At 38.3% G+C, this 21225-nt stretch overlaps 1 protein-coding gene and 1 long non-coding RNA gene across 3 annotated transcripts; both read right to left on the bottom strand.

The window, feature by feature from the left end:
* Positions 1 to 375: 375 nt before the first annotated feature.
* On the bottom strand, positions 376 to 12120 carry srms (src-related kinase lacking C-terminal regulatory tyrosine and N-terminal myristylation sites). Of its 2 annotated transcripts, none has more exons than XM_066702347.1 (8): positions 11524 to 12120; positions 9477 to 9598; positions 7456 to 7622; positions 4402 to 4549; positions 2823 to 2981; positions 1868 to 2007; positions 1334 to 1490; positions 376 to 1161 (listed from the first exon to the last, which is right to left on the bottom strand). In XM_066702347.1, the coding sequence occupies exons 1-8, from the start codon at positions 11868 to 11870 to the stop codon at positions 962 to 964; spliced, it is 1440 nt and encodes a 479-aa protein (XP_066558444.1). In that variant the 5' UTR covers positions 11871 to 12120; the 3' UTR covers positions 376 to 961. The 2 variants fall into 2 exon arrangements, with proteins under 2 accessions (XP_066558444.1, XP_066558443.1); XM_066702346.1 differs by having other exon boundaries at positions 1826 to 2007; positions 11524 to 12118.
* A 1194-nt stretch (positions 12121 to 13314) lies between these two features.
* Positions 13315 to 20124, bottom strand: LOC136748525 (uncharacterized). Its single transcript, XR_010816591.1, has 3 exons — positions 19406 to 20124; positions 15611 to 15676; positions 13315 to 14362 (listed from the first exon to the last, which is right to left on the bottom strand). It is a non-coding gene; the product is annotated as an uncharacterized LOC136748525 (long non-coding RNA).
* Between the last annotated feature and the right edge of the window lie 1101 nt (positions 20125 to 21225).

Raw genomic sequence — 21225 nt, 5'->3', positions numbered from 1 at the left:
TATTTTGCCAAAGTAAAGTGAAACGTTTCCTGATAAGGGTGAAACAAGGGCATGGCATTGTTGCACTACAAAAACAAACATCCAGTCCAGATATTGTATCGTTTGAGCTGAATCTGTGATATGATTGTTCTTCATCTGCTAATGATAAAAATGAAAATGTAAACATGCTGAAAAGGTGTAGGGTTGTAAATATATCGAGATTGCGAACACTTTATCCTTATTCCAAATCATTATTCCAAAGGTATATCTGGACATGAATAAGGAGACAGAATAGAAATAGAATGTGTCAATTAATTGGGTAATTTAGTCTTCTTCATTTAGGCAAATAACTATTAAATCAGCATTCAGGCTAAAGAAACAGACAGAAAAAATACATTTTTACATTTAATTTCACCTTTTGATGAAGTTAAAATATACATCTTTATTTAAAAAAGAATACAGTGATTAGCTAAAGAGTGCATTTTTAAGACACAATATTATATGTTAAAATAACTTGTTATTGTTTGTTGTGGACAGTATTTTCCCAATGTCCTGAGCACTTCCTTTACCTTCATGTATTACATTATTTTTCTAACAATATATTTGATTTTTTTTTTTAAAGTGCGTACAGTATTTTCAAAAGTAAACAAAATGTTAGTGTTTATTGAAAAAAAAAGAAAAAAAAAAGAGCTAACTGTACATCTACGAAATTCTTGTGCATTTTAGAAATTGTATTTGTCTTGGCCTTTGAGAATGCAATTAAAACCATGGAGTTAAAATATAGCACGTGGATCAGTTCACTTTATCTGCTCACATCCTTACAGTGTTGGAGTTTATGATCTGTTTGAAAATCAGTGTGACTAACATTATGCCACAAAAGTGATGCAGTAAAGTTCGAAAAGGAGAAATAACACAAATAAACATGTTATATGTGTTCAGCAGCACAATCTCTGGTCTTCATTTCGCATTTACGTCCTTCCCTCTACACTTCTTTTGCCTTGTAGTACAGCTTTGAGTAGATGGCGTCAAGTTGGCTCCGTAAGGCATGAAAAGATGGCCGCTCTGCGCACTGCGAACTCCAACATTTTAACATGATATTGTAAATAGACTGAGAGCACCTTTCAGGACATGGGAGTCTATAGCCTTTCTTGAGAGCATCCAAAACCTCACGGTTACTCATGCCTGCAAGGAGAAGAAGACACAAGATGAAATGGTTCGTTCGGAGAGAAACATTTACCAAAAATGAACTTATTGAGATGCATCTGCTAATGCACCGAGAAAGAGTGTGAGGCTGTTAGACACATTGCATTCGCCAAAGATTTCTGGGGAGTTTCGAGCCCTTCGTCATACATACCGTCGTATGGCATTTTGCCTCGGGACATGATCTCGAACAGCAGGATTCCAAAGGACCACACGTCTGATTTCACAGAGAATTTCTGATAGAGCGCCGCCTCAGGGGCCGTCCACCTCACTGGGATCTTTATGCTCCTGCTCGACGTGTACACATCATCCTATAAAGAAACCAGACACCCAGACAGAACATAGCTCACTGGGGACTAACCAATACCTCACACAGGGGATAATGTATTCGGAGAGACTGTGTCCCTTACAGAAAACAAGTACTGCCACAGATCCATGTTCGTCAATGGTTCGCATGGGCCAGAGGGTTTTCTGTTTTTTTAATTCCCCTCTTTTCACTACTTAACCAAACCAGATCTGACCAAAATAATCTACTAATTATTGGTATGTTATGCAATTATAATTTGTTCTTTCTTTTGGAAACAAAATATTAAGAGAAAAGGAAAAACAATGCACAAGGTCGGTCGGTCGGTCGTATTTGCGTTACCTTAATGATACGAGCCAGACCGAAATCGGCCACTTTACACACCAGGTCGTCTCCCACGAGGACGTTCCGGGCAGCAAGGTCTCGGTGGACAATGTTCCTGTCCTCCAGGTAGGCCATTCCCTCAGCCACCTGACTGGCCATGTAAACTAGATGGGCTGAGGTTAATCTGTGCCCTTCATGTGCTGGAATTGAATAAATAAATAAATAAACATAAATAAATCAATTATGAATAATTAATCAATCTGAGAGCTGGATCAAAGATGATTTATTCACTATATATGCACTTATGAATACACATGTAAACGTAGAGAAAGATAATTTGTGCACTCCAGTGTTTCCAATCTTTCACAAGGTGACGGCAATAACATTTCATAGAAAGGGTTTCTCTCACTGTAGAAGTACTGAAGAAGACTATTGTTTTAATCAAAACAAAGTTTCATTTCATTTCTGACAAATGACGAGTTTCGATACAGACACAATAACAGGTTATTTAAGTAGGAATTGAAAACCAAACCCACCCTTCCCCAATAATCAATCCATTGATTAATTTAGGTGTCAACGAGGGTCATTTAGAGCACGACTTCACAATCTGCAATAAAGAAGAGTGGGTTTGGTTCTCAAGTGCTATTTAAATACCCCTGCTATTGTATTTGAAATGGCTACCCAATGAAGTCACAGGAGTGTCGAAACACATTGTCAGAAATAAAATGAAAATGTTTTGATTAAAACATAACTGTCTACAACGTCCTGCAATGAGAATGCGGCTACTCAATCCCTTTCTATGGGACGTATATACGAGTTTTCTATAGACAAGTACATCAGTAATTGTAATATTACACTATACCATGATGCACTGCTTGACTATATTCCTTGTTTTTTTTCACTTCACTGTAGAGTGGTGGTAAAAAGAGATGCCATTTTTACATTTCTCACTCTCCCATCTTAGCTAACACCCCAATCTCCATTTACACACGTTTCTATAACTCCATGGACTCACTGCTGAGGTAGACCTTCATGCTGCCCTTTGTCATCAGCTCGGTGACGATGTAGACGGGATCCTCCTGGGAGCAGAGAGCCAGCAGCTGAATGAGTTTGGGGTGGTGGAGGGTCTTCAGTGCCTGGACTTCCTTCACAAACTCATCATGCCTCATATCCTCTGCAGGGCATCCAGAACAAAAGGGTGGCAATTACACATGCGTCGGGTCAAACAGGACTGAAAGGAGATGAAGCCGAATGCAAATCTACAATCTAATAGCATTTAAAAATAACACAATTAAGTGTGAGTAAGAGAGCGCAGTGTAATTAGAAACACATTGCTTAATGGATTTGTTTTCCCGTGGACACACAGCTGTTCTTTTGTCCTTAATTGAAATAAGAAGCGAGGTGATTCTTGAAAGTCTTCCAGTCATTTTTGGACAAACTGATCTCCCCCATGAGCTCCCCAATCTACTCTCACTTATCTTTGAAGTGTACTATGAATTCAACTGGAGTTTTGTACAGGGATCCCTAAGTATGGCATTTCTTGATAACATCTGTGAGGAATAAAAACATCTTCACTCTTTTTATATGAATCAATACAATTATGATGTACAGTAACAATCCCCCCCTGTTCATTGTGCCAGGGGTTCCCACATGAAGCCTCACACAACCGCGGTCATTCTAGCTTGACGTTTGCAAATTGCGCATGTGGTTTTGTAAGTCTTTGGCATTGGTAAACTCTCAATTGGCAGTACATTAATCCTTACACACAAAGAGGAACAACATGTTTCTCTTTGCGTAAAACTACGGGAAACTTCCTTACAATGCAATGCTCACACACGGTCATCATTTACAAATATGTATAAAAAAATATACATACACACAACTACGCAAAGGTCTTGGACACATTCAGGAGTCACAATATATGAGCATCGCCAATTGATTCCGAGCCTCCATCAGATTACCTGTGCTAAACAATCTTACAGGAGAACGTCTGAACTAAAATACTCTGAAATCTCGCTGAAAACGCTTCCTGACAAGAGGGCCTGCAAGACTGGATAACAAATAAAGTGTGAAACCCAAAATTGCCAACAGCGAGGCTAGTGGTGTTCAAGGTTAAAGGAACCGGTGTCAATGCAGGTTTTCTTGCTGAAGTAGATATCCAACAAACCTTTGACCTCGTGAAGGTGGATTTTATTGCGTTTATCATAAACTCTGTACAGCTTCCAGAGACTTATGTTAAGTCTTTGTACTGTCCGCCCCCCCAATGCAGCCTCAGCAGGAGAGCGCAGTCAGGAACCAGGGAATTGATAAGACTGCACAGCTTAGCCTCAGAGGTATGAAGAAAGATACCAGTCCTCTTAACTGTGGACTGAGAGCCCCTCCCATTACTTCTATTAAATATTATATAATATAGCAATTAATCAATTAATTAATTGATTTGTCCCATATGCTGGATATACTTGATTTTGTCTATTAACTATATCTGTCTCAACAACTGTTTTGGCTGTCAAATCCACTTTTGTATGAATTTCTGTTTTGAAATCCTTCATCTCCTCAGGACTCAGGACTGTTTGCCAACAGAAATGAGAGCTCACCTTGTTTTAACATTTTTATGGCCACATTTTGTTTCTTGGGCACCCAGATGCCTTCCCACACCTCTCCGAAGTTGCCTTCCCCGAGTTTCCTCTTGAGCCTGAACTGATCCCGAGGTTTCTCCCAGGAGTCGGCGTCCAAGTGCTCCCTCTGGAGAAATGAAGTACATTGTGACCTTGACCTGCTCCTCAGGACAGAGAGTGCAGCTGATATGATTTATTCAGCACTGTGTTCAGTTGCATTTCAGTAGTCAATCATCTCCACATATTGTGTCTGGATTTAACTAGTCTAATCGCAATCACAGAGCAATTTTTTTGTTCCTCTCTATCTCTTTCTCAACAGGAGAATCGGCACAAATTCAAGTCTTTCTATTTCTTTGAAAAGGGCAAATTGAGCTTATATGAGGGTCTGCATTCACACAGTTTCTGGGACTGGTTGCACTAGGGTTTTTCCTTTTTCAATTGCAATAGCATTTTTACAGGCTGCTGATGAGGTTATTCAACACTAAAAAGCACAGATCACCTATCTTTACATACAGGTGTGTGTATATATATATATGTTATATACACTCACCTAAAGGATTATTAGGAACACCATACTAATACTGTGTTTGACCCCCTTTCGCCTTCAGAACTGCCTTAATTCTACGTGGCATTGATTCAACAAGGTGCTGAAAGCATTCTTTAGAAATGTTGGCCCATATTGATAGGATAGCATCTTGCAGTTGATGGAGATTTGTGGGATGCACATCCAGGGCACGAAGCTCCCGTTCCACCACATCCCAAAGATGCTCTATTGGGTTGAGATCTGGTGACTGTGGGGGCCAGTTTAGTACAGTGAACTCATTGTCATGTTCAAGAAACCAATTTGAAATGATTCGACCTTTGTGACATGGTGCATTATCCTGCTGGAAGTAGCCATCAGAGGATGGGTACATGGTGGTCATAAAGGGATGGACATGGTCAGAAACAATGCTCAGGTAGGCCGTGGCATTTAAACGATGCCCAATTGGCACTAAGGGGCCTAAAGTGTGCCAAGAAAACATCCCCCACACCATTACACCACCACCACCAGCCTGCACAGTGGTAACAAGGCATGATGGATCCATGTTCTCATTCTGTTTACGCCAAATTCTGACTCTACCATCTGAATGTCTCAACAGAAATCGAGACTCATCAGACCAGGCAACATTTTTCCAGTCTTCAACTGTCCAATTTTGGTGAGCTTGTGCAAATTGTAGCCTCTTTTTCCTATTTGTAGTGGAGATGAGTGGTACCCGGTGGGATCTTCTGCTGTTGTAGCCCTCCGCCTCAAGGTTGTACGTGTTGTGGCTTCACAAATGCTTTGCTGCATACCTCGGTTGTAACGAGTGGTTATTTCAGTCAAAGTTGCTCTTCTATCAGCTTGAATCAGTCGGCCCGTTCTCCTCTGACCTCTAGCATCAACAAGGCATTTTCGCCCACAGGACTGCCGCATACTGGATGTTTTTCCCTTTTCACACCATTCTTTGTAAACCCTAGAAATGGTTGTGCGTGAAAATCCCAGTAACTGAGCAGATTGTGAAATACTCAGACCAGCCCGCCTGGCACCAACAACCATGCCACGCTCAAAATTGCTTAAATCACCTTTCTTTCCCATTCAGACATTCAGTTTGGAGTTCAGGAGATTGTCTTGACCAGGACCACACCCCTAAATGCATTGAAGCAACTGCCATGTGATTGGTTGTTTAGATAATTGCATTAATGAGAAATTGAACAGGTGTTCCTAATAATCCTTTAGGTGAGTGTATATATATATATATATATATATATATATATATATATATATATAATACACACATATGTAACTGTTAGGAACAGGCTATTCTATCACAGCAGTTATTGCTTTATTGCGATGCAGCGAATTGCATTGCATGATTTCTGGCTTTCCTCTACAAAGGAAAAATATGTTTTACATCATAGGTTGCTCTCTTAAATTAAATGTAAGCTTAGAATAAAAGAGTATCTATTGTATGTTTAGAAATAATAACAATAACAATGACAATAATAATAATAATAATAATATGAATAATAATTAGAAGTTGCATGCAATGTCCTCATGTTATATCTATTAATCGATTAGGTGGCTAAAATCAACAGGAGACACTAAGTATACTTGCCCTTCTTATACATAGGGGCCATTAAAAGTGTCAGTTTTGTGGGTGGTCATTTGTTTTTGTTTTTTGTTATTTTAGGGGGGGGGAATAAACTAATGTTGTAGTCTGAAGAAAGCAAACAAATGTAAATGAACACGGTTGAAATCGGAAGACTTCCTGAAGGCAACAGTAACACTAGTATTTCGAGGACACAAGCGCGAATATTTTATTTACATAGAATTCCCGTGTTCTAGATGAAGCAGGAGTAACATTCAATTATTTTTTTACATGTGTGCATGGACTGGTGATGTCCAAGAATAGACTTTTAGAAGTCAGTCAGGGCTGTGGATAGCAATGGATTGAAAAAAAAAAAATGAAACCCATGTTTACAACCAAGTTCACAAAAACAGAAAAATCTTGATTTAAGAACATGGCAAAGTATATGGAGCAAGGTGTTCTCTTTCCATGTTGAGCTTAAATCCATACATTTTTCAGGATACCGATACACCAATCTTAATTGCACAAAGTCAATGAGTATTAATTGTTAATCGGATGTGCTGAAGGAATCTGACAGTTAGTGCATTGCTTTGGTCAAGTAGAGATTTGTGGAGGTTAGGATAACATAAAAATAAGGCCCATGCAATATTATTCCTTCATTAAAGTTCAAAATATACAAAGGCATGTGACAAACACACACAATGCATTCGGCACTCACTCAACAATGTCACGTGTGTTTCAATGTATAAAAAAATAACCTAGTGCTTGAAATAGTGAAGTTATAAAGTAAGAACACGACTGAAAGTATAAAATACAATTGACTGAACAAGAATGGAGCCTTTGAGTAGCTCAAACGCCTTCAATATTTGCCACGACAGGAAAATAAGTCCAAGGATGTTGGGTAGTATACATGTTTGCTACATACCTTTTCTTTGCAAGGTTGGGATAAAGGCACTCCTAGGCTCTTCCAGTTGGTTTGGTAATAACAAATCAGTTCCTTCAGTGTAGCAAACTGTAGCTTATCAGACACATAGTATGCACCAATGGACGTTCGACGGATTCGAAAATGGCAGACCTGGCCCTCCTTCAGAGCTGCGGAAAGGAAGACATGATGGTATAAAAAATGTATAATTGTCTGCGTCCTAATTTTTTTAAATTGATTTTGAGGAGAACACCCCCCTCACTTCAGTTTCAACAAAAAGGCCTATTACTCTGAAATGAGCAAACCTAAATGGTGCTCATGCTGAAATATGGAATCAGAATTAAAAAACATGGATGAAAACATCAAGACTTCATTTTCTTTGACTATAAAAGTATTGAGGGGGGGGGGGATGAACTACAGCCAAAGTCTTGATTCAATTAACTTACATGTGGAGGAACAGCAACAGCTTCTAAAGTGAGGGAAAAAAGTATTTGATCCCCTGCTGATTTTGTACGTTTGCCCACTGACAAAGAAATGATCAGTCTATAATTTTAATGGTAGGTGTATTTTAACAGTGAGAGACAGAATAACAACAACAAAATCCAGAAAAACGCATTTCAAAAAAGTTATAAATTGATTTGCATGTTAATGAGGGAAATAAGTATTTGATCCCCTATCAATCAGCAAGATTTCTGGCTCCCAGGTGTCTTTTATACAGGTAACGAGCTGAGATTAGGAGCACTCTCTTAAAGGGAGAGCTCCTAATCTCAGCTCATTACCTGTATAAAAGACACCTGTCCACAGAAGCAGTCAATCAATCAGATTCCAAACTCTCCACCATGGCCAAGACCAAAGAGCTGTCCAAGGATGTCAGGGACAAGATTGTAGACCTACACAAGGCTGGAATGGGCTACAAGACCATCGCCAAGCAGCTTGGTGAGAAGGTGACAACAGTTGGTGCGATTATTCGCAAATGGAAGAAACACAAAATAACTGTCAGTCTCCCTCGGTCTGGGGCTCCATGCAAGATCTCACCTCGTGGAGTTTCAATGATCATGAGAACGGTGAGGAATCAGCCCAGAACTACACTGGAGGATGTTGTTAATGGGGACAGGACAACTGCACCGCATCAAAGGGATGATGGACGGGGCCATGTACCGTCAAATCTTGGGTGAGAACCTCCTTCCCTCAGCCAGGGCAATGAAAATGGGTCGTGGATGGGTATTCCAGCATGACAATGACCCAAAACACACAGCCAAGGCAGCAAAGGAGTGGCTCAAGAAGAAGCACATTAAGGTCCTGGAGTGGCCTAGCCAGTCACCAGACCTTAATCCCATAAACAATCTGTGGAGGGAGCTGAAGGTTCGAGTTGCCAAAGGTCAGCCTCGAAACCTTAATGACTTGGAGAGGATCTGCAAAGAGGAGTGGGACAAAATCCCTCCTGAGATGTGTGCAAACCTGGTGGTCAACTACAAGAAACGTCTGACCTCTGCGATTGCCAACAAGGGTTTTGCCACCAAGTACTAAGTCGAAGGGGTCAAATACTTATTTCCCTCATTAACATGCAAATCAATTTATAACTTTTTTGAAATGCGTTTTTCTGGATTTTGTTGATTGTTGTTGTTGTTGATTCTGTCTCTCACTGTTAAAATACACCTACCATTAAAATTATAGGCTGATCATTGTCAGTGGGCAAACGTACAAAATCAGCAGGGGATCAAATACTTTTTTCCCTCACTGTATATTCTCCAACTGGTGGACTCTTGTCTATATATGAACGATATGTCCTATCTGTTCTTTCCCTTGTCTGCATTACCATGGAAACAGTCTTCTACCAGTCTTTCCACACATCCACTGACCCCTGCTTTATGAGGTTAACCTCACACCATGGCAAGTGGAAGCCTAGACCTTAATATTGTATGCACCGAGTATAGATCCATAATTACACTGATACGAACTCAAAGATCAAGATGTGAACAATGGCTAAAATTCCCTTTCAGTAAGACGAGCTGGGAAAGACTCACCAGATATCGAGTATTCATCACTGTTGCTCTCACTGATCCGGACCAGGAAAGACCCGCTTTTATTCTGAGATGACATCAGCAGCTTTTCCGCCTGCTCTCTGCCAATGTTCCCAAAATACCATCTGAAAGATGAAATGAAGTGAGTTACAAACAGCTCACTGACACACACAACTGAGCAGATTTCAAAATGTTCCAGGTAGAAAAATAACATATTTAGAGCAGTTGGTTGAAACGTAACAGAAAGAAACAAAAGCAAACATAAATAGATTGAGAAAAACTCCATCTAAACACTAAAAAGGGATATATTGATTTGTACTAGTACAAACGAATAAACTCTTAGAGAAAATCCACAAGCTATACAGACACTTTAAATTCTAATAAAATAATATGATTTAGTTAAATAAGACATACAGGGGCAATCCTTTATTGTATACAATTCCTAAATATTAGCTATAGTGTGTGGATGTTCATATTCTCTAACAATATTACTCTATAACATATTGGATTCTTGTCTGGCACTGGTGTCGTCTGCCGTCTGTTCCAACCCAGTTCACACTTACTTAAATGGTAACTGATTACCTTTGTAAATTTAATAAGCTTCTTCTCCACAGGCTTCAAATTATGTTATAGGTAGGGTAGCTTCAATCAAAAGCATATTTTAAGCCACCAACTGGAACAATTTTAATTATAATAAAACCTGAATATAATCTTGTACTATCATCACTGACTTCAATTAGGACTGATAGGGTATATTGTATTTTCTTGCATTTACTGTGTTTTGGTTAATGAAATGCGTACGTTTGGGACGTGTGTAAGTCACCCTGGTGTAAGGGCACCTGATAAGAAGTACATAATAATAGTAGAAAATAATAAAAACAAACTGGTATGTGCCTAATTGATCAAGCTATTTGATTAATTAAGTGAGGGAGAGATCCTGCTGGAATGAAAGGCTGCTGGCCTGTTTGGCACTGAAGGTGGCACTGAATGTTATGCCTACAGGTTTAGGGGAAATTAAAATAAATGTATCCATCTGAGAACATGTTTTCCACTGAACTTGGAAGGATCTTGGGGAAGGAAGAGTCACTTGCTCTGTCATCAGTAACTGTAATTGCTGGGACTGATTTATGCACATCGTTGATCATGAGGAACATGAGGAACGCTGTTGAGGAGCACGGCCTGCCCTGGCATAGGCGGGAGAAAATGCAATTAATACAGAATGTAACTTGGAGGAGGGGCAGGACAAAAAGCAAACTCCTCCACTCCTCTGAAAACACCATGAAGAATGTGAGGTTTGTGAGTTTTGCTGTGAGTATCTTCCAGGAAACTGTTATGCTTCAAGTACTTTTCATTTTTCTCTTTTTAAAAAATATATCTATTAAAGTTTTAAAAGAAGAAAGCAAATTATCAGATGTTACACCAAATACTCATCATCTTCATCTCTCATATTTATCAAGTCATGTTTACTGTTCCATTTTGGCACAGTGACATCTGTATAATGCCTAACAGTAACCTTTCAGTTTACTGCAAACTTAAATGTGTCGTTTCTGCTTTTAATGTAAAATCTGAATGTAAAAGAAAGTGTTCCTTTTTTGTTTTACTTGGGAACTGACCTGATTTAATGAATGCTCTCTCTCTATATATAGCTTATGAAATTATATATATATATATATATATATATATATATATATATATATATATATATATATATATATATTAGCAGATTCCTGGGGAGAATTCGCGGATGTATGCAATATTTAATAAAGCCATAACTGAAAACCATTACAGCCCGGATGAAATGAAATGAAATGAAATTATCAACTGCTGGCACGTGTTCTGCAGCTGTAAAACCAACTTATTATTAAGCGAATGAATTCAACAATTGAAAAATAAAAAAGCTATATTGCTAATAGAGACAAATAATGTATATACAGACATTATCTTCTCAGAATAAGTGAATAGCTTACACAGAAATGTGCAAATCTACAGAGCACACACATTAGTGTACTAGTGACTAGTAAGGTGTATTGCACAAGTCCAGGCTACTCACGGGTGATTTGCAAATTCATCCTGTAACACCATCACGTAGTTAGCCGGCACCAGCCCCGACTCCAGGGACCCGTGCAGTTTCTTGGCCAGGACGTACTCGCCGCGCTTCTCAAGCACCGACAGTGTGTCCCCCTCCTTCACCGACAGCTCCTCCTCGCTCCGCGCCTCGAAGTCGTACAGCGCGGCGTACAGCCGGCTCGGCTTCTTCCTGGGGGTCGGGATCTTCACGTCCCCGGAGACCGTGCTGATGTCGGCGGGGCGCACGGTGGCCGGGGAGCTGAAGTCGGGCCAGACCCAGTCCCACAGTCTGCCCAAGCAAGGCATGCATCTCCTAAAGCAGCCCTCCATCCCAGCCGGGTCGCATGTACCTCAGCTGGCAACACCGTGCGCGACGCTTCAGCGAAGCAAACAGAGGAGAAATCATTTATTGTTGCATGCTGGCGGCTTGCAGGAACATTTTCTAAACTGTGCTGCCTTTCTTTGGGATTGCACTTCCTAAAGAGTCGGTGCCGCAGATCAGGTCAAACCGGTTCTGTGCAGGGATGGAAACGCAGGGGTTGCAGAATGCGGAAGCGAGCGATTGGGGACCCTTATTCTGGAGAGAGAGAGAAAAAAGAGGAGAGAACTGTTTTAGAAGAGAACTGTGCGTTTTTGTGCGCACTTTGAATGTGTATGATATAGTTTTTCCATCTGATGCTTTCTGGTGCAACTTATTGTTACAATTATTATTATCAACTACAATGTGTTTTGATATATTTGGTGTAATTGTGTGGTTATGTGGCTTGATATTTTATGTGCCACTAATATATAAGAATATTATTAATAGTTAGGATGATCTGCAATATAATTTGAATTATTACATACATACATACAAGTTATATTATGCTTCTTTTTCATGCAAACGGAACTGAGAGTAGGGCAAACAAACAGAATAACCCCCTTCAATTAGTTCAATAGCCCAAATTAAACGATCTCACCTGTGTAACAAGGGCGTTAAAGCAATGCACAAAACCACCACATGTATCTTACAAATTATTAAGCCAACAGTTATTTGCAATGAAAAGAAACAGGTTCACGGGCGTTACTGCAGCAGGTGCGAATCAAAACACCACTGTGTCTGAAATATTTGAAAGAAGCACATTGTCTTTCTTCTTTGTTTCATTGCTTTTGAATTGGAGTGGTATTGTTTTATTCTTCATTATTTATGAAAAGGGGGAGAGGTTTTCCACAACTGTTTTACATCCAGAATGACATAGCCTACAGTATTACAGTATCAAAACTGTATCTAAAATAAAATACAATGTAGAGTGCACCATGTGCTGGTGAAAAGCACAGTGCAAATGTTACAATTTATGTGGAAGGAACAATCCAAGTCAACTTTCAGCTTTAAATTACATGAAGCTGATACTACATAAATCAGGAAAGTGGAAAACAAACAATCAAGAACAAAACACCAGACTAACAACAAATCCAGCAAGGGATTTGTGAAACATGTTGTGAAGCTGTGTGAACCAACTGTGCTTTTGTGTCTGGAAATACACTGCGATTATAACTGATCACAACTCCAAAGACACATCACACAGTATCGTATATCCAGTGTAGTCAACTTGATTAGTTAACCAGGGTCTGAAATATTTCCTTACATAAATATATGTGTGTGTTTGTGTGGGTATAAACAATGATAAGTGTTGCTTTTTATTTGGCAAGAGATATACATTTTATGTAGGAAAATGTGTTTCTTCAACAAACCCACACCATGTGGTGACCACTGACCACTGAGTGGCAGCTCCCAGCAAATTTGGCAGTGTTGACACCCTCGGCTCCCAGCTCCTTTACTCTTTGTATTCCTTCATCGTCTGCACATATTTCATTTCATCTTCCAGCTAGTGGATCGATTAAAAGGTTGCCAAGAATTCAGAATTAGCCACCAGCACTTTATTTGATTCATGACAACAAAGGCATAAATATTATGAACATTAAAAAAGTGAGTTTCTAATCCAGGCATGAAAGAGATAATCAACACAAACGTGACAAACAATAAGTAGCTAATAATAATGACAAAAAAGTGACTGTACTTATTACCAAACCTGTTTATAGGGTGGAGACAGGTTGGTAATAAGTATAGTCACTTTTTTGGCATTACTATTAGCTACTTATTGTTTGATTGGCACCTTTGTGTTGACATTGTCCTCAGTGGCAACAGCTTTGAGAAGCTTCCCACATCCTTGTTTCCCTAAAACAGAATGAAAATATGGTTCTGTATGACTGGAAGCAGTATTTTTCATATTTACTTTGCCGAGGTGCTTGTCAAAATTACAGTACAGTCAGCTGTACTCTACACACAATATACTAAAAAAAAATACAAGTCTCTGGCCACGTCTTATAGGTTCAACTGCTTTAAAAAACACATACATCAGAACTCAGGATGTAAAAAAAAATGTTTTAAATACCATACCAATAACTCAATTGCGTAATAACTGAACATTTCATTGACATTAAATCAGGCCTAAAAAAAAAGGTAAAGGGAGTTGAAATTATGCCCCTGCAGTCTTCTTTTCAAATTGTCGAGAAACAAAACCCACCAAAACACTGAGGGATAATTTCCTTTTTCCGTGTTTTCCTTTTTCCCTTCAGAGCACTGCTGCTGACTACAGGAGAAAGTCCTGTGGGTAAGAGAGGAAACCCGAAACACGCTGCACCTAGGTGTTGTTGTCCCTTTTGTCCGACACAACCCAGGGGAGAGAGGCACTAGGATCTGGGTCAGCTGGGCAGGTCTGAACACGCCTGGGCTTTCATACTTGAGCACTTCCTGAAGGAGCATACAATCTCTGCCGAGGCCTCTGTTTCAAAGAAAACAACGCAGGGTATTTAAAAGGAATCTTACAGTCCTGGTATATTGAAAAAACCAGATTTGTTTTTGAATGTTATCAAAACAGCTTTTAGAAATGAAACCACAGCAACTCAGTTTTGTGTGCACTTCACTCTCCCTCCTTTGAAGGGAGATCATGGGAGCAGTGTTTACATTTTAAACGATTAAAATGACTACAAAAGTGCAGTAATGATACTAGTACAAAACACAATAAGCACAAAACCTAGTACAATGGGCTTGAACAAAGTGCGTAATAGCAAGAGGCAGACCAACCCAAACAACAATTAAAAAGAGAAGTGAAAAACGTCAGCAGAGATAAATAAAGTTAATATTTAACTGCAAACATTAGAGCAGTAGTATTTATTTATTCTATTAAAGTATATATGATATGTTAACACCACACCGAAATACAATTCCTAAAACAAAACCAAAACCAAAAAAACTGTAAATGATATCCATTCAACAGCTTCAAATTCCTTCCAAGAAAACAAACAGGCAGAATGACAGAATGAGTCATTTTTGGAGTCTCTATTTAATGCAAACATATAACAATAAATAATGGCTGCAGAGGTGACGATTAATACTTCTGGGACAGTAGAAATTGATCACTTGGCAAATGCTATCTTACAAACATATATTGTTTTTCAGCTGAATTAATCAAAATGCAGATGAGCCGAGTTCTCATTTCCCCCCTTTTTCTTCATTGCTTGTTCTTCCGGAACAGCATCCATATGGCATATCTAGAGCCGCATCATGTCTCTTTTGTCAGAAATATCCAAGTGTGTATATTTGAATGCAATTGGGGGAAAAAAAGGGAAAAAAACATTTCCGTCGGTTTTCAATTATTTTTTGTAGATTGCTTTATTCCTCTGCCAAAGATCATGATTGTTAATTTATCTGTTGCCATTATTAAATAGTGGTTTGGTCCGTGAAAAGGATACTCTGGACCAGCTTTTTCTTAACCACATCCCTCTGGGGTGATCCTCAGAATACCTCTTGTTGAGTGACACTCTAACACCTTGGAAAGAAACATTTCACTTAAAGCTCTTTTGGGAGGCCTCCGAGATCACAGAATCAAAAGGTAACCACTCAGAATAATGGTAAACATTCAAGCCACCTTGCAGATGGGTTTTATTTTTAAATAATGTCCCTGCCATCACTGCCATTAAAGAAAACAATAAACTATGTTAAACAATATCAAATGGTTTAGCATCCTTACCAAAAAACTTAGGAGATGGTGGCACTTAAGGACCAGATTTACGGGCAATTCCACGATAAAGTGACCCTGGCCATGAAAAAAAAAAAATGCCTATATTAAAAATATTTATTTCTCAGTTTTTACTAAAGGTGTATATTTATGCATTCTGTATTATTTTGGTTCACTTTATACCTTTTCTTTACTTTACAGCCATTTAAAGTCACTGTTGAAAAGTAATAAAGCAACATTTACAGAAGTCTAATTTTCAGTCATTTTTAGGTTTCATTTATAGGATACATGTTTTATTTATACATTTGTAAATATGCCCAATTGGAACTCAATGGGTATGTAATACCAAGTTAATAATATTACATTTGACAGAAAAAAGGAAACTATTTTACAGCCATTCAAAATAATGGTGTTTATAAATAAAACCAATGTCACATCCATAACGTTTTCTTGGTAAAGTTTGTATAAAAGTTGTATGCTACACTACATTTTTTTCAAACTTTCTATGCAAAGCTAACTTTTTTAAACTTATGTTATGGGATAAAAACTTTTACCCATTATTAATAACAATTGCCCAAATTAGCGTTATGGATGTGACCGTTATGGACGTGACAAAAATGTCCCTATTGATTTAATGATGTTATTGCAAATAATACGTCTTACGATGTAAAAGCAGAATACAAATTGCATCACTTATGATAGCACATTGTCATGACATAATTCATATTAACATCACTGCTCCAGACTACTGGCAGTCGTTGTAATGGGGCTAGTTTTTATATATTTAATCTAATTAATTTAAAATTGTTTCAAGACTGCTCCTTTGTCTGCCTATAACTTTAATAACTTAATGACTTAGTGGCAAGGAGTTAAAAAATGTGTGTACATGCAAGGCATAATTTATCATTTGAAATGTTGTAGAATATCGCCCAAATGAAATACATACCTTTAATCTGAAACTATGTCCGGAACCTAAGCACATTTCACGAGAATTGCGAATCATACTTTACAACATGGAATGTTATCGCTTTTTGTTTATGAGTGGGAGAAAATAGATACTGACAAAAACAACAAAAGGCGATAACATTACGTTTTGTAAAGTGTGATTCGCAAGTCCCGTGCAATTTGATTATATCCTGGCCTATACCAGGATCTTAACTTCTTTAAAAGCTCCTAACATGATTTCACTATAAACTTTGCATCGTAACAATTCACTTTTTTTTTCTTTCAATTTGAAAACAACATGCTACCACTTTAATGTTTCTATCCAATTGTTTTAGGTTCCGTTTTCAAGTACTTGTACAGCACGTCTACTTTGTTTTGGTCAACAACTTACTTCCTTGTTGATGGGAGAAAGGGGGCGTGTTTGTAATCTGATTTGTCCCCTTTAAATTAAAAAATAAATAAATCCCGCTGTAGTTTTTTTTCATCTCTCACTGACACTGGTAAATAATCACAGAATGTCAGAAAACACTGCATTCTTTCAAGGAAGATTACAACATTCAATATCGAACAGAATCTTATTACAGGTAATCTACTAGACATTTTGTGGGTCTGGTCACAGAATGTGACTATGAGAATTTTGAGGTGCAGTCTTATAAACAAATCTGTCATCATAATTTTTTCGGTCTTGCCAGCAAAGGAAGACAAAAGCTGGATTGGGGCTGAGCAGGTTGTCAGGAAACTTATTCCAGTTGTCGTTAACCAAAACAGATTTGACTTCAGTGAAGCAGTCCTGGCTGAATAAGTTTTAAATGTTTTGGAAGCTATAAAGTTAACGAAGAAATAGCAGTGTTGGGTAAAATGCACCCGTTTTGAAAGTTTGTATTGATTAATTTACACCAATACTCCTTGCTGATTTTTTTAAGCCTTAATTAAATTGTGTGTGTGTATACACTGATCAGCCATAACATTATGACCACCTGCCTAATATTGTGTAGGTCCCCATTTTGCTGCCAAAACAGCTCTGACCCGTCGAGGCATGGACTCCACTAGACCTCTGAAGGTGTGCTGTGGTATCTGGCACCAAGTCCTGTCAGTTGCGAGGTGGGACCTCCATGGATCAGACTTGTTTGTCCAGCACATCCCACAGATGCTCGTTTGGATTGAGATCTGGGGAATTTGGAGGCCAAGTCAACACCTTGAACTCGTGATTCATCAGACCAGGCCACCTTCTTCCATTGCTCCGTGGTCCAGTTCTGATGCTCACGTGCCCATTGTAGGCGCTTTCGGCAGTGGACAGGGGTCAGCATGGTCACCCTGACTAGTCTGCCGCTGCGCAGCCCCATACGCAACAAACTGCAACGCACTGTGTGTTCTGACGCCTTTCTATCACAACCAGCATTAACTTTTTCAGCATTTTGAGCTACAGTAGCTCATCTGTTGGATCGGAACACACGGGCCAGCCTTCGCTCCCCACGTGCATCAGTGAGCCTTGGCCACCCATGACCCTGTCGCTGGTTCATTGCTTTTCCTTCCTTGGAGCACTTTTGATAGGTACTGACCACTGCAGACCGGGAACACCCCACAAGAGCTGCAGTTTTGGAGATGATCTGACCCAGTCGTCTAGCCATCACAATTTGACCCTTGTCAAAGTCGCTCAGATCCTTACGCTTGCCCATTTTTCCAGCTTCTTACACATCAACTCTGAGGACAAAATGTTCACTTGCTGCCTAATATATCCCACCCACTGACAGGTGCCATGATAACGAGATTATCAGTGTTATTCACTTCACCTGTCAGTGGTCATAATGTTATGGCTGATCGGTATGTGTATATATATAAATCCCTCATTGTACGTGTCTTTTGTTTATTATTCTGCATTATTTTCATCAAATTGTTCTTACTATTCACATATCTCATTTTAAATATTTAAAAACATGAATACAAATTTAAATACTATAATAAATGGGCTTTAACCAGAATTTTGTCTTGATTTCAGTTTATCTTGGCTTCCAATTACAAATGACAATTTAAAGTGTTTTTAAAGAAAGATTTAAATACATTTCCTAAATGAAGTTCAGACAGCGTCACATCCATAACACTGTGTCACATCCATAACACTGAACTTCGAGTTATATTATGAAAATATAAAAAACCTGATGTATTTCTTAATATGATTTTTGGGAGCTGCTAAGTTGTCCTTACAAAATGACATTACATGTTCTGATGGTAAGTTCTACAAATCACAGACTTTTGAGAACATGTTAAGTGACCTAGCAATCCTTGTCCATTTCTGTCACATCCATAACGCATGTTTTTTTGGGTGATAAAAAACTAATGGTGAAACTTTGAACCTTGAAATTTTAACATGACACAGTTCAAAAAGCACATTATCTAAATAGTGCATCATATTTAGTTATTTGTTTAAATGAGCCCTTGAATAAGGCAACAAAGTTGCATTTTTGTGTGCAAATGTCACATCCATAACGCTGGAATTGCCTTTACAGAAACTGTAAAGTATTAATGCACGTCAAATACAGGCTGACATCCATACTATTTATTTTCATACATGAACTTAAACATATTGTCATGATGAATTCAAGTGTGTGCGACTTTCAAACACATTTGAATGAAGAAAACACAAAAGGAAAGATCTATTTTGACACTGTTGAGACAAGTGTTTCTACTAAAACATAAACACACACCAAGTTTTCCTTACACAAACAAATGCATTCATTACCTCTATTTTGTGTAAATTGTTATAATATAGACAAAAAACATTTAGAATTCATAAATAACATTTATAAAGGATATATGTAACTTGTAGTTTCTATTAATACGCCAGAGAAAACATGTAACACTTACAGAGATGAGTTTGGGAACCGATTCCTGCAGATACATCTTCCATTGTCAATTTCGTACACCGCACAGTCCTCACTCTTTAATAATGACATTTGCTTGGACAGTTCTAAGACGAATACTGGAATAAAAGGATCAAGACCCCAGAAAGAACACGCTTTGTAACAGCACAGTGTGACATGAAGATACGAGATTCTCATATAGTTTTAGCAACCAAGATGTCCAATCTGGTTATATAAAGTTCTTGTTTTCCCCTGGTTACCCTCCTAAAAGGGACTGCCAGACTATAGTCTAAACCTGGGCTGGATATGTGACTATGTGCCAGATACATAGAGGTTATGTATGAATGTATGCATTATGTATTGTTTTGTTATTCTTTTGTTATTGGTTCAACTTTTAACTTGTGTAGATCTTATCTTTCAACAGCTGCATCCCATTTCTGTAACAATACTGTTCAATTCTATAAATATTACGATAGCATGGGTTATAATCAACACTCGAGCTGCAAAGTTATCAAGGGGAACTCCTGAAATATAGAAGTGATCCTGTCATTTGATTTAAAAACAAAACATTTTTTTTTGTTAACAGCGGGAGCATAGTTAAGTCTTGGAAGTTTAACCTTGAATAAAACAATTAGTCCTAAGCACTTACCACTAGAGGGAGACAATATACTGTTGAGACAAATATTTTGTTTTCTCATTGTGGACCTGCATGTGCTATATATATATATATATATATGTTTATATTCTAAGAGGAAATATACAGACATGCATACATGTACCATTATCATTTCTATATCATAACATCTACTTACAACTGTGAACTAGTGCCCTATAGCTAATTGTGACAGACCCTTTACCTTATAAACAATGTTGATGACATTCTCCAGACCAAAACATGTTCTGAATCTGTTTTTGCAATAGACGACTTCCAGAGAGACTATTTTCTAGAGAGAAAAACAAACAAACAACACATTCATTTACTTGCCAATTACTGCCTTTTGCGTGCTAATCTTAATCACCCTTTAATTTCCAAAACACTACATACCAATGAGACAGGATGCGCGGCTTATGACTCCGGAGTCTGTCACACTCAAATAAAGGAATTGACCATTAAGAGGACAACACTTGACCGAGCTGATAGAAAGGGGTTACCAAGCTGCCGTTTTCCCTCTGGGTGAACAACCGTGTCACAAATAGTTGGCCATTTAGTGGCACAGTTGTCACTGAAATACTTCCAGTGTTGGCATATTGTTGGAAGAAAACAAACATGGTGAAGGTCAAACCCATTTCACTACATCGAATACATTATTCAGGACTGGCACGGGTGTTTTAATTTACTATTAGACATCCCACAGCACTGTGCACATCTTCTGTATTTACAAATGCAGAATGGTTTCCAAAGAAAGCCATCAGGATTGAAATGGTGTTGGTAATATATTTTCGAAGTATTTTTGTGTGTGTGTTTCACGCATTAACAATGATCACCTCTAGTGGTAATGACCACCTGCAGTCCCTAGCTCAAAACACAGGAGATTTAATAATGGTTCAAATAATTAGGTTTTCAGTGTCTATTGTTGAATACATTTTCCAAAACATGAAAAAATACATTCAGATCCCTTGTTTAATGTATTTTTATTATTTCACCACACTTCCTATTTATGAAAACAGTCGCAGTGTGATTTACAAGATTTTTTTTCTTTTCTTCTACTAGTTGTTCCTTTCACAGAACATAATGAATCAGGGCTATTGTCTTGATCTGTGCATGGGTAGCCTATCTTGATGAGTTCAAATGCTGTTGACAGTTGTAAGTAGGCCAACCATAAA

This window comes from Amia ocellicauda, chromosome 4 (genome assembly GCF_036373705.1).
Source record: "Amia ocellicauda isolate fAmiCal2 chromosome 4, fAmiCal2.hap1, whole genome shotgun sequence".
Classification (NCBI taxonomy): domain Eukaryota; kingdom Metazoa; phylum Chordata; class Actinopteri; order Amiiformes; family Amiidae; genus Amia; species Amia ocellicauda.
The sequence above is the reverse complement of the archived record's forward strand: the minus strand, read 5'-3'. Positions and strand labels throughout refer to the sequence as shown.

Bases quoted from the DNA above. Each gene is read 5' to 3' on its own strand.
- srms (XM_066702346.1), bottom strand. From the start codon at position 11,870: ATGGAGGGCTGCTTTAGGAGATGCATGCCTTGCTTGGGCAGACTGTGG. The intron at 7,623-9,476 runs GTGAGTCTTTCC...TCCTTTCCGCAG, and splicing joins TGATGAATACTCGATATCTG to CTCTGAAGGAGGGCCAGGTC. The intron at 4,550-7,455 runs GTATGTAGCAAA...TCATTTCTCCAG, and splicing joins CCCAACCTTGCAAAGAAAAG to AGGGAGCACTTGGACGCCGA.